Here is a 14,303-nt window from a genome sequence, read left to right as displayed (position 1 = left end):
AATAAGAGCTCATGAGGGTGTCATTAACCCGACATTAACCCTACGCCGACGAGGACCGCGCAGCACCCGAGCTCAATCAACAAACTGGGAGGGATTTTGGACACAAACATAAGCACATACTGATAAGATGAAGTGATAGCATGCGCTCACATTTTGCCTGGTAGCTGCCGAGTGAATCGACTGTAATCAGCTGTTCGTCTGCTTGAGACAAGTACGGGAAAGTGTGAAAGATGGAGGGGAGAGACAGCATGGGTAACAAAAAAGACTGACAAGGAGGTAGAGATAAAGATGGGAAGAGAGAAAACAAGGAGGGAGAGAAGCGGAGGGGAAGGTGCCCTTTGATTACTATCAGCACTGTCGGCATTTGCATATGCATTCATCTGCTACCTAAAATGCAAATGCAGCTCCCTGCAAATCCAAATAAGAGCCTTGTCGGCACACTGTATGTGTGGGCGTGTGTGTGTATTCTCCTTGACCCCGTGTTATCTGTCATCATCCCTTGTTCCTTCTCAGCAGAGGGGTGTAGATGGAGGAAGTACCCCCGACCGTTCTGGTCTGACACCTGTCTCTGTGATGGATGGAGGGAGGGACCGATTGACGGATGGATGGACGGATTGATAGACTGTCACACGAGAAGGAGGGACACTATTAATCACAGGGGTCATGCCCCGTTAATTAAAACCCACAGAAAATGTTGCAGATAAGATGAGATGCTTATCTTTTCACTACTGTATGTCTTAACTGAGAGGACACATTCCTACACAGCTTGGTATCAAAATGATCTCATATCTTACACGGGCACCAGCTTCTCACATCACTCTGCGTTTAAAACCTTAGGAATGTGCTCAGTGGAAGCCGCAAGTTTGTCTAAATTTAAATCCTCACAAAAACTGGCGGTTTGAGGAGAAATGTGTGTGGATTTGTGTGTGCCCAAAGCCAACAGTGCAAACATTAGCATGTGAAAGGGGCTCCACAACAATACCTACCCTCCTCCCCATCACACACTGATCACCCCCCACCACCAGCAACAGCACCCCAGCCCCCTGACGGACCGTGGATCAGGGAGAAGAGTTGGAGAAGAGAAAGGAAGGATAATGAGAGCAAGACAGAGAGACAGAGAGGCAGAGAGGGGCTTGTTCCGGTGCCAGAGAGCCACAGACGGACTGGTGGAGCTGGCAAACCTCCACTACATTAAGAACAACCTGGGAGAAAGAGACAATAGTGAGCACACACTCAGAAACACACACACACTTTGATTGTGATGGTGGAATGCAAACCATTCCCCCCACCTGAGTTTGGCTCGCGTCATACAATCACTCGTGCCATTGCTTTGTCACCTGCCATGCGTGCGCACGCACACACGCACACACACACACACACACACACACACACACACACAAACAAACACACACACACACACACACACACACCTCCTCCCTTTCTGTTTGCCCCACCACACTCCTCTCTAGGCATTCCTGGGCAGTCCTCCAAACTGTGAGTATATGGGAGGGAGGGCTTTGTTAGGCAGAAAATCAGAGATACAGTACCCACACATGTACGCTCGTGCACACTCGCACACACTAAAGCAGCAATCCAACATGTCCAGAGTCCAGAAATGCGATGCAATAATTAGAGGGACTGAATACAGCGATTACGCACTCTTTCTGTCATCCGCTCACTCTTTCTTTCTGTCATCTCTCTTTGAGTGTGGCTGCCTCTCTCTCTCTCTTTTCATCCGTCTCTTTCCAAACGCTTTCTGCTGTTGACGAGACACTGCAGGTGCGTTGGAAAGAAGCACAACCATGAAATCTCTCTGGAAGTGGGGAACACAGAAACGCGCACACACTCACAGAGGGAGAAACAGTCCAACCCTCCCAGGCAGTGAGCAGAATTGAGCAGAATCAGACGACAGAAAAAGGAGGCCAGTGCAGAGACAGTGAGACAAAAAGCAGAAGGCTCCTCTTTCATTCCGCCTCTCCGGCCGTTCACATTTTAAATTCTCTCTGTTGTTTCTCTCCTCCTTCGTTTCCGATCCTCCCAGACGGATCGCAGCTGTCAAACTTTTGACGTCTTCATCTACCTCGGTCATGACCCTGCACTCTGTATCTAAAGTCTCTCTGCATGAGCGTGTGTGTGTGCGGCTGTCAGTCAGAGTTTTTGACGTCTTCATCAGGCTCAGTCATGACCTCGGTCTTAACCAGGGGTTTAGAAAAGAGGGGGAGTTCCCTCTCTCTTGTGTTTCTCTAGTCGTCCCCTTTGCACCCGATGACGAACCCCCCCGGCGGGGGAGGGGCAGCCCTGTATTGATGCCTTCTGCTGTCAGTGGCCTTCTTTCAATCCCCCTCTCGCCCCATTCAACTTCTAATCCCTTCTTCCTCTCCAGAGCGTCTCCTCTCATCCTCTCCATCCTCATTACTCTGTGTCAACAGCGAAAATGAACTTTTCACATTTCACCGCTTTAGCTAAGTCTACTCTTGTTTCAGCTCAATTCAACAGGAGACTTTGGGAATGCTAAAACGAATTTAAAAAAGGCAAAATGTCTGCACAGAGGGGAAACTGTGGTTGTTGCACCAGGATTCTTACCATACAGAAAAAATGTGATGTATAAAATAGAAAAATTAGCTAAAAATAATCAATCTAAGACATACTGAATATACACACACACACACACACACACACACACACACATATATATATACATATACATACACACACACACACACACACACACACACACACACACACACACACACACACACACACACATATACACTGGGCAGACAAAATGTGAAAATATTTTTAAAATACGAACAAGGCTGAAGTGACAATTTCTATGATTTAGCCTCTGTTATACAATTTTCATGTTTTTTCACAGAGAGGTTAATTTGAGGTATTTCATGGATGAAATTAAAGAGATAGTTCTGGGCAATACACTTATTAATTTTCTTGCCAAGAGTGAGACAGGAAGATTGGTACCACTGCCATATTTATCTGTTAAATTAGAAGCTGAGAGAAGGTTAGTTTAGGGTGGCATAAAGACTGGAAACAGGTAAACTGCTAGCCTGGCTCTGTCCAAAGGTAAGAAATAAATAGATAAACCTAGCAGCACCTCAAAAACTCCCTAAAAAGAAGTTATTTCTTATTTGTTTAATATGAAGTCAAGAAATAACAAGTCTGCGAGCTGAGAATTCCTCATTCTTTGAATATAAAGCCCCTTTTACACTGCCTGTTAAAGGTGGGAATTTTGCACTCTTTTTCTGCCTCACTGTTCTTTATATAAGTACAAACACTCCTTACCGTTAAAGGAGAGGACAAAAAAACAATTGTCATATATAACAGGGAAGGTAAATGATTTTTTTTTACCATGTTATGCCATTGTTATTGCTCAGAAAACACTGCCCCAGGCGTATGTTATGTGTCACACTAGGAGTGGGGGGAAAAATGAATTAGCATAGTAAAGGGATATTTTGCATGGCAATAATGTATCGATACATGGACACCAAGTAGCATTTTTTTATTGTATCAACTATTATTATTGCAAATAACCTTCTATAATAATATATATTTAAAAAAAGGTAAATGACAATGTAATGCAATATTTGTTTTTGCAACTCTGAGGATATTGCAAAACATTTAAAATCACATTATTATTGTATCGTGACCCAAGTATCCTAAAAAAATTGTATTAGGGGTTTTTGGTGATTCTCACCCACCCTTATGTCTCACTGGATGCCAACGCTGCCATGTTACATTTCACGCCTCTTTTGCATCCAGAACCCCAGCATGTTATCTAAAATCACACACTGGGATGGTATGTGCTGGTGTTGTTTGGTTCTGTATAAAAAAGCAAAGCGTGGTCAAAGAACGGCTCGCGTTGTGGCAGTATTGCAGCATCTCTGTATAAAAAAGGCCTAACACTCTGCCAGAATGCCAATATTCACATTTTCCAAAATGCTGGAACTATTCCTTTAAGCTCTTTATTGCATAAGGTAAGTATTTAGGATTCTTTTTTTCTGCCTTGCTCAGTGTGAAAAAAAAACAAAAACGTAATAACAGGTGTCTCTGTCCAAGCTGTAATCACTCCATTTTTTTGTCTGTCTGTCTGTTACACTGACTGAGTGAAGGCACATGAGTCTGGGAGATCCAGAAACCTTTTGACATCAGCGACGGGAGGAGCGACAGATCATCTAACTATCTGCCTCTTCCATCCATCCCACTCTGCCCTTCCCCCCCTCTCTCTTTTCTCTGCGAATTTCAAACTTAAAATGGGAGAAGTGTTAAGGCGCCTGTCCAATACTGCAGGGTCAGAGTTTTCACTGAGCAACATTCGGTATTCATCCAGACTTTGATGGATTTCCACTGAGGCAGCTGAGCCCGGCCAACAACCTGACAGGCGGCGAGAGCGGGGAGACGGCGAAGAGAGCAGCAGATAGATAGATGGCACTTCACATCTGCTGCAGGTTCAACAGAGTCAAGGGTCTCTCCTAAATCTAGTTGAAGAGGAACATCTTTCAGGCTTCAGGGACCACCCCGCAAACCTCCTCCCTTTTCAGAGAGAACAAACAGGGCAAGCGGGGTGAAGGTTTTAGAGGACGTTTGTCACATGGAGAATTTTGGCTACTGCACTTCTTATTGCAAAAAAAAAGTCAAGTTTTTTTCCCCTCTCTTTAACGCCAACTGGCACTAACTGCATCGCTCTCTTTATGTCCATCTCTCCGCCTTTCTTTCCCTCAGCATCTCTTCTTTTCTCTTTGAATTATGGGTCTGTTTGTTATACAATTAGCCTGCTGGGATAGGCTTCATAAATAAAACTGAGGGAGCAGATCAGTGAGGCGCTCTCCCTTGTCTCTATTGGTCTCTATGCATCTGCGTGTGTGTGTGTGAGCGCACATGTTGCGTGTCTGTTGTGCGTGAGACTGAATAGGGGGAGTGAAGCCATGTTGTAAAAGTGTCTCCACCGAGTCTGTTGTCCCCCGTTCACCCCGCTTTTCTCACACAAACACGCACATTTAGTTTGTCTCCACTATCACAAGTCACTTCCAAACATTACACGTCATCAACGCCACATGTATGTTGGTGAGAGGTGTGAACAGCTTGCATATTTGCTACCGTAAAGTTCAGACCACATTTGTAAGTGATAGAAAGACATTTTAGTCCAGATGGCTGTTGTTATGTCAGCACACCTCACACTGAGACCTGAAAGTTTCTACTGACATAACACTGCAGGACACAAACTCTTTGTATCTTGGATTTATTAAAAGATAAACTGATTAGAGGGAGAATGGTTTAATGGCATGATGGTATATTCTATTTATTTTTTGCTCTTATTATAGTTATTCGGTATTACTTTTCAAGAGAAGCTGAAAGCACAGACTCTACGGCACAAGGCAGTCCAGTTTTTTGACTAAAAATGTTTTGTTACAGCTATTTCCTGCAACCAGTACAGTACAGATCAGATGAATATTTTAAAGGAATAGTTCTACATTTTGGATACATTTTCATTTTCTTCCTCGTAAGAGTTTCATGAGAATATCAACAATGTTCTCATGCCTGTTTAAAATTAGGCTGCAGTCAGATAAACAGCAACAGTAAGCATAGCTTATCATAAAGACTGTAAACCATAGATGTATATCTGAAGATATTGGCTTTAAAAAATGAAATATCAGATTCGGCCAACATGCTAATTTCTGCTGATATCACAAACCGATATTTTTTTATTGACAAAGTAAACATGTACAAAGCCTCAACCCTAAATTGAAGTATTTTTCTTATTTTGCAAGTTAAATGATTTTTACATACACTGACAAAACTTTGTATTTCATGTCTCTGGGCCATCATGATAAGAGTACGCATAATATGATGTCAATTCCACTACAGAGGAGACTTGATGATCACTAAAATTAGGTGGGGAAAAGGGTGGATATATCGATATCAGTATTAGTTATGGGCCAAATGAGTTGTTATATATCGGCATATTGGATATTGGCAAAAAATCCAACATTGTGCATCCCTAATATACAATAGTAATAACTGGAAAACAGATGCCAAGATGGTGCCTATTTATTCAAATGGTGTTGCTCACCTGGCGCACACACCAAAACAGTTTCTAGCTTACGGGTTTATTTCTACTGTATGGGGCCCACTGAATATGTGTAGGAGTATTTCTCCTGCTGGCCAAAACCATAAGCTCCCGCTCGGCTTGTAGACTTTACGTTGTGACGTCACAGATTTTTAAATCACTTTTCTCAGCTAAGAAAGTTTGACGGGGGAAAAATGCTTTTTGGGTCACAGAGGATTTTGTCATTGCAGTACTACGATTACCACTGGAAAAAACTGGAAGCAGGTTTGGGCAGCCTTCCTGGGGGTCTGCTGGATAGAGCTAGCCGTGCTCTGTTCAAAAGTACCAAAATCTGCCTCCCAGCACCTCTAAAGCTCACTAATTAACATAGTGCATATTTTTGTTTGTAAACGACATTTACCCAGAAGACATTTCTACTCATTTACAACTTGACAACTCATCATCCACACTGATTAATTTGTTGTGGTATTGTAGAACACACTGAAAGTGAGTTTTCCCTAATGACAACAATTCTAAATTAAATCCCTAAAAATAGTTAAATTATTCCACAGAATAATAAAACGCAAGTTAGTTACTACACAAACCAAATCTCTGTCACTGTTTTCCATCGTTAGCAGATAACGTGGGACTAACTGATGGGACTTAGAGATGACAACACAAGGCTTTACAGAGTGAGTCCAATATAGATCAGCCTGACCATTAAAAAAAAAACAAATTTCGGTACAGCAGCTCTGTTTTACCCAGCATCACTTACCTTTACATGCGCCGCCCTTCTCTTGATACCCTGGGTTGCAGAGACATCCACCAATAGGAACCAACCATTCCCCGTCAGCACCACAGTACATTTTAGGCTCCTCTCTCTCTTCTGATTGGTTGACACAAGACCCCCTGACCTCCACTAGGGAAGAAGTGTCGGCCCCAGTTACAGTGTCAGGAAACGTTGCCAGGTTATGGATGGTTAGCGGGCAGGTTTTGTAGAAAACTCTGACGGAAACCAAAGCGATGCAGGCGCCAACATCCTGAAAGGCCAGGTAGAAACCTTTCCGGGTTGTGACCTTGACGTCTCGCACCTCAGTGTTGAGTTTCATGATGCGGTCACCCACGTCCACCTGGACGGGAAGAGAAAGGAGCTACATTAATGGAATGTGCAGTAAACTGTGTCAGCCCTCATTAATTCAACTCGCTTGTTCAACCCAAAGTGGGAGTTGCTATTGAACCATGGCTGATCTTCACATTTTCAGCACTTGGCTCTCGTCCAGACTGACTTCTATTGATTGCAAAGGTAAAATAAGCTGTAATGCCTACGATGCTAAAATCAGAAGCAATTTTTTGGAAGGACTAGGCAAAAGTACCCAGCCAGCACTCCTGGGACATCAGAATGGACATCAGAGATAAAAGTGCTTGTAAAACAAATAAAAAAATTACAGCTAAGTGCCGCAGGGGGATTTTATTTTCAAGATAAGAGCAAATTAAAGTGAGTGGAGGAGGGAAGATAAAGAACTCAAAGCCTGACTCAGTTGTTCAGTGTTACCTGGGTGAAGCTCTCGTCTGCTGCCACAGTGTCCACCTTTATGAAGCTGCTCTCTTTGATGTAGCTCTCTCTGTCTTCATTTGACTCGTGATAGTACAGATTGAATGTCTCCTACAAGACAGAAGGGACAAGAAGAAAAAGACTGAGGCATCTATTTATCATCATCAGCACTCATCTTTCCTCTTAATATGATAATGAGTCAAAGGGCGGTTTGTGCTTGAATAACCAGCAGCTGTAATATATAATAAAGCTCCATTAGCAGTGGCACGTCCATTGACTAATTAGCAGAAAAGTTAACACGTTAAGGAAGTCAAGTCTTCAACAAAAATGATATTCTTAAAACTTTCTACTGTGCCCAGATCGTACAATGATAATCGTGCTCCGTCAAGACATTATAAACTTGTTTTCTTGTACCTTGCATGTGCCGGTGACCCCTGGCAGGCTGTTGCAGTCTCTCAGGGTAAACTTGACTTCGACGTAGACCCGCTGAGCGCCAGATCGAGGGATCCAGTCTGTCCTCAACCAGTTGTTTTGATTGGGTTCTAAGACATTACACACCTGGTAGGTTCTGATGGGGATGTTTTTCTCATCCATTATACTCACCTCTTCCCACTGCCAACAAAGACAAACACAAATTCAATACTACACTGGTGAAGATATCCGCTGATTACTTATTTAATCTCCTTAACAACAATCTGTGTATACTTAAAGGGACAGTTCACCACAAAATCAAAAATCCTTTTGTTCCTCTTACCTGTAGTGCTATTTATCAATTTACTATGGATTTTTTTGGTGTGAGTTGCCGAGTGTAGGAGATCGGTCGTGGAGATGTCTGCCTGTTCTCTAATATAATGGAACTAGATGGCACTCAATTTGTGGTGCTCAAAGCGCCAAAAAATACATTTTGAAAACTCAACAGTGATGTCTCTTTCAAGAAATGATGACTTGGTTATTCAAGATAATCCTTCATGTGAGCAGTTTCATGCCTGAACTGTTTTCTATCTATCTTATCTTGCCAACTGTATCACTGTGTGATCTTCTGATGGACGACAGGCTCATGACAGTGTGAGAGGTAAGCTTTAATTGTGTCCCCCTCGGCTGTTTGCTAGCTCAGTGATGCAAGGCAAGGTAGCAGTAAATGCACACTTCCTTCTGCGCAATGATAAAGTTGGTGGGTGTACTTCGGTAGAAAGAAAATAGTTCCTACATGAAAATGCTCACAACAAGGTCTGTGATCTCTGGTCATGATTTCTGAAAAGAGACATTGCTGTTTGAGTTTTTCAAATGTATTTGTCAAAATCTCCAACATTTGGCAATCTGGACTGATAAAAAGAAGAAGAAAGAAAATACTTTTGATTTTGGGGGTGAACTGTCCCTTTAACATCTCACTTTATAACATGTACCATAAATATTTAGATTGATTTCCGGCTTTCAAGGCCTTCACTGCTTCTTATTAATGCCAACATTATAAATAAACAAATTATAGAAACTTCATTAAAACAGATGCTCCATCATAGTGATCTTTAGGGTGCTAAAAGCAGGTCGAAATTGTTTCATAATCAGTGGACTTTGATAAATTTAATGAGTAGCTGCCTAGTAGCAATGCTTGCTGTCAAAAGATGAAACCTGGAAGTCAAACAACATGCGCAGATGTTGTGAAAAGGATTTAAATGAGGAAGCATCTTGTATTTAAAAGGTTGATGACTCTCAAGTTCCAGTTGTCAGAGTTTTCGACAAGTGCTTAACTGCACCACCGAGGAAGGATTTTCAAAATCATGAAGGCTCGAAAAAAAAAGCCCTGGTGGCAGCTGCAAATAATGACGCAATTTTGGCAAAAAATAAACATAGCTAAATATTTACTATGATGATGATGGGAAGTACATGCAAGATGATTTTCATATTGGCACTGATATGAAGCGAAATCAATACCCAAAGGGTCTCTCCTAAATCTAGTTGAAGAGGAACATCTATTAATGGCATACCCTTTAACTCTAAACTTAACTAAATTCTAATCTTTGCCCCTCGCAGACAAAAGCTCTTACGGAGGTAGTGACCAGAAAAACACACTCACTGTGGAGAACTTATCTTTTTTTTCCCAACCACTTGGGGAAATGTTTGTCCTCACAAATACAGAAGAACTATATTGAGTACATTTCAGATGCTGGGGCGCAACCTCTAATTCACTGCTGTCATTTGGAAACATTCATTCTTGCATCAATATTCTGCAGTGGACAGTGGTTCAGATTTGTTGCAACTCCCAAGGTTTTTACAGGCACATTTCCATACAAGCGGAGCCGGCTCAACCTTCACTGCACCATCCATCTCAATAGAGCCGACTATTTGCCTTGTACTGTGACCCTTCAAATGACCGCTGAGCCTCCCAACTCCAAATTGGCTTTTTATTGCCACTGAATAATAATCTGCTCTAGTGAGAGCTGTATACACACTAAATGCGCCGTGTCGAAAGAGAGAAAAAGAGAGGGAGAGTCAGAGAATGTCAGAATGTGTGTGTGTGTGTGTGTGTGTGTGTGTGTGTTGGGGAGGTCTGTGTGTGAGTGTGTGTCTAATTGGGCCTGATCAATATGCCATCAGGACTGATCTTATTGGCCAATATTGACTTACAGCAGATATACTAACGAACTGATATTGGCATATATGTTGGCAGAAAATTCAGTGTACTGATTTTATTTATTTATTTTTTTACTTAGAATTTTTCGTTTCCAGTTTGGGTTTACTGTTGAGTCTTAAGGTCATATTGGACAATAAAGTTTAATGTTTAAACATTGGCTTATAATATCTGATTTTTATCATTCTCCATTTTAAACATCAGTATCAACCACAAAAAAATCCACCAATGGCTCCGCAGTCTGTAACTGCACGGCTACAGTATGTGAATATAAGAGCGTGTACGCATGAGCGAGGGAACATGGTCACGTCTTTGTGTGATGTGTGTGTTGTTCCATGTTTGTGTGTGGGTGTTTGCGCAGGACATGTGTGTATTGAAGAAGAGAGCTATAAAAAAAAAGAAGCTGTCATGGGGTATGATGCCTCCTTGTCTAGTTTCTTTTAGAGCCTTTGTCAGCAGACAGAAATCACAGCTGTCAGAGGAAAAAAAGCTCTGCCCCAACCATACAGAGATGTGTTTTGTGTGTATGCGTGTGTGTAGCAGAGGGATGTGGAAGGTGGGGGGTGCCTGTAATCAAAAGCTCAGTGCGTGCAGACCAGGACCTCGTCAATCAAGCAGCATGTGAGAGAATGAGAGCATGGTGACTGAAGAAATCAAGAGTCAAGTTCACCAATAACTCTTAAATCAACAAAGAGCTGAGAGAAGACACTGAGCAAATGAGAGAGGAAGAGAAAGAGGAGGAGGAAGGACATATACAGTAGATGGCAGATCACAGTGTACCAACAACGAAAAGTACAAAAAAGATGAGAGGATGCAATACAAAATAAGACATTTACAGGATTCATCCTGGCAACTGCATGGTAGTAAAAATCCCTAAAAAAATGACACCCACCAACAAGCTGGTTTATGCCTTTTTGTGTGCCAAACACGACGCCAGCAATCTCGTATTAGCACTTAGACTCGCTGAACAACAGCACATTTCAAAATCTGTGGGATGATTATTTACAGTTCCCAGACCAAGTGTGTACAAGTGTGTGTGCATGTGCATGTGAGTGAGAGATAAGAGTGAGCGTGTTGTCCAAAAGAGAGAACAGGTTGTAAACAGTGTATCTGTAAAAAAGCTCCCACTCACCCCTCCCTCTGAAGGACTGGCTGCCCATTTCAGCTCTCCTGGCACTGTCCTGGTATCCAGCAGGGTCACTAAAATGCACACGCACACATGCAGGTGGTTTAAGGGCAAACAGCCTGCAGTGCTTTAATAAAATAAATAAATAACATTCTTTAAGAGTGAGAAATAAGTAATATTTTTGCACTTGGATGACTTAACCACACCTCGAGATCAGTGCTAAACAAAAGATTTTTGAGCTTGGTGCAAATACGACATCAGCAGGAAGTCTAACTCACTTAATTTTAAATGAATATAACTGCTTTAAATAATAATAATTCTCATTTTTATTACATAGTATCAGATTAATAGTTTCTATAATTCCAAATTCTCACATTAATTTTATGGTCCATAAATATGCATACAGAAACAAACAAAAGTACAACTTTTTGAGATTTATGAATACAGATGTCTTTCACACTAAACTGTACAGTACAGTGTGCGCTCATACCATGAGGAAATTTCGCAGAAACAAAAGATTTTCCTGGCAGCACTGGGGAGACACAACATGCATATCAACTCCTTGGAGGTACAACTCCAGGAGAAATAATAACTGTAAAATGTACCCTAAAATTTTGCCAAAATCCAACTTTTTGGTAAGTTTCATGCATATCTGCATTGCTCTTTCCCATCCTAGGACGCGCAGGGAGCGCCTGCACGCAGCGGTGTGTCCCAGCGTGCAGGAACGGAAAACCCGACTGTGTCTCTCACACACACATGCGCGCGCGCTCAGACGATTTCCTCCTTACTCACCTTCGTTAGGTGGATAAATCCTCGTCCTCGAACTTGAAACTAGTGTTAATATCCAGATAAAGGTGGAAAATATTCGCCATAAATTTGCAGCCATATGTGCCGTGTGAAAGCGCGTGTGTTCCCCGTTGGCTCTGCGCGCTGGCTGAAGCGGCTCCATCCCGGTGGGAAAAGTGTGTGTGAATGAACCCAAGTGTGAAAAGCGAGTTGGATGCAGCAGCGGATAGTGGGGCGGTCCTCTTACACTCAGATGCTTCCCTTAATGGTAATTCAAATGACATGAGCCAAATGACATACAGTACTGTGGGACATATTTGCGTCAATGCATCATTTCCACACTCTATTTCTAGAAGAAAAAAGGGGGTTTTAAAATTGTGGATATGTTTTGGTGGACTTATTTGGAGTCTCTAGAGATTAAAACAAGCGACCCTAAAGAGCACACTTTCCTCCCTTTTAACTGACCGTCATAACTTCAAATAAAATAACACATTTTCCTAAATGTCTGATTTTCCCGCGAGACATTTCTCCTGAAAAAAAAACGCACTTAGGACCAATTTGCAACCGCAAATTCAAGGTTAATGAATAGAGGATACAGTTAACAGATGCACAACTCTTTTAGATAGTTGATATGAGATGCCAGGAGAGTCATTCATTAGTATAATATTGAAAAGCACCAGCAGGCACTGGGTCCTACACGTCACATCATCACGTTTTTTTCAATCATCCTGTCACATCAAATCAAAACATGAATGCGCCACAATCTCCTGATAAAGGACTGCTTGGATTTAGTAGCCTTCACGAGGCTGTTGGAGGCTCTTTGTCCTGAGGAGCATCACACTGAAGAGTGTGACTACAGCGCCATCTGTTGATGATTGCTGGAAGGAGGAGCCACCCAATGAATGATCAGGGATCTTTTCTGAAAGGGCTGTTGGATATTTTTGGGCTGATAAGAAGAGGATAAGAGGCTTCAATCATTCCCCCACCATCTGTCCCCTACAGCTTGTATTATTTTTATCTACAAACCCCCGCAAGTATGGGCGGTATAAAGAAATAGAAGCAGATTTGTTCCTTAATAATAAGCCAGTTATAAACAAAAAGGCTCAGGACTTCGGCCTCACGTAGAAGCGTGGTGATGCAGACAAAGACCAGGCTCATGACCCGTCCTCCTACACTCTCTCTCTCAAAGACTCTAACGAACAATTACTGTTGATGTAGGCACAGCTTGAAGGAGTAAATACTTTTCATTTGCATTGATCCGGTAGGGTCTGTTGTACACTTTAAGCACAAAAGGTGACACGCAGATGTGCTCCACTTTGTTTAGAACTTGCTTAACACTTGCGAAGATAGGTTCTGATAACCTTTGTTGTAATCGACCAACAAACAGCACTGAATAGTGAGTGTTTATAATGTTGAAGTGTATGAGAGTGCGTGTGTTAGTGTGTGTGTTGTCGCATTTGCATGTATGTGCTTGTGTGAGCCTCCATCTCGGCCCGTATCCATCTCGCTTTGTGTCTTCACAGTTGCTACGCCGAAACCATCTCGATCCCCTGTAAGGCATCATAATGGACCCAGGAAGAGCATCTGGTGCTTTGAGACGCCAAAAACGATCTCCCCGCTCCGACCTGCCACTCTTCCCCCATCCACCATAATACCGTTTTTCACGTTTCATTCTCCCCCAGCGCCACGACAGACTGCGCAATCACAAAGACCCAATTAGCCAAGAGGGGATCTCGATTTCGCTTGGGGACCGACTGGCCAATCGCATCGGGCAGCGTGCGGTGAGGGCCTATGAGGCAGCGGCGCAGGTGGGTGGGACATGGCTGTGGGGCGGAGGGTGTCACAGTGACATGGATGGAGAATGCTCTCTTGTTTCTGGTCATTTGTGTCACCGAAGTTTTGATTGATGACCGTCGGGATGTTTTTCCCACTCTCCCCTGAGATTCCCAGCTCTCCGGAGGGGGTTTCCACAACGGGCCCCCAGCCTCGAACCCCTACTTTAAGTCTGGCCCTTAGCCCTAAACCACACAAACACACATAGGCACACACTTTTTGTTCCATTTGGGGCCCCAGATGGCTGCTGCCCACACATCTGTATTGTAAAGCACTAAATATAGTGTCCGTTTTTGTTTGAATATTTGAACCTGCACTCATG

The 14,303-nt window shown here is 42.7% G+C and overlaps 1 protein-coding gene across 2 annotated transcripts in view; it reads right to left on the bottom strand.

The window, feature by feature from the left end:
* The window catches only part of LOC121951192 (ephrin type-A receptor 4-A-like), a 53,370-nt gene that overhangs the window by 21,453 nt on the left and 17,614 nt on the right, over positions 1 to 14,303 (bottom strand). The window contains exons 1-5 of one of the 2 annotated variants that reach the window (XM_088085321.1): positions 12,155 to 12,421; positions 11,369 to 11,436; positions 8,025 to 8,222; positions 7,611 to 7,721; positions 6,834 to 7,188 (exon numbers count right to left, since the gene is read on the bottom strand). In XM_088085321.1, the coding sequence (XP_087941447.1) occupies positions 6,834 to 7,188; positions 7,611 to 7,721; positions 8,025 to 8,222; positions 11,369 to 11,436; positions 12,155 to 12,311 (889 nt within the window). In that variant the 5' untranslated portion in view covers positions 12,312 to 12,421. Of the gene's footprint in view, positions 1 to 6,833; positions 7,189 to 7,610; positions 7,722 to 8,024; positions 8,223 to 11,368; positions 11,437 to 12,154; positions 12,422 to 14,303 lie in introns of those variants that run through there. The other variant, XM_088085322.1, reaches the window with a different exon arrangement.

Source organism: Plectropomus leopardus, chromosome 12, assembly GCF_026936395.1.
Source record: "Plectropomus leopardus strain MGB_pleo_1.0 chromosome 12, ASM2693639v1, whole genome shotgun sequence".
NCBI classification, from domain to species: Eukaryota; Metazoa; Chordata; class Actinopteri; order Perciformes; family Serranidae; genus Plectropomus; species Plectropomus leopardus.
The sequence above is the reverse complement of the archived record's forward strand: the minus strand, read 5'-3'. Positions and strand labels throughout refer to the sequence as shown.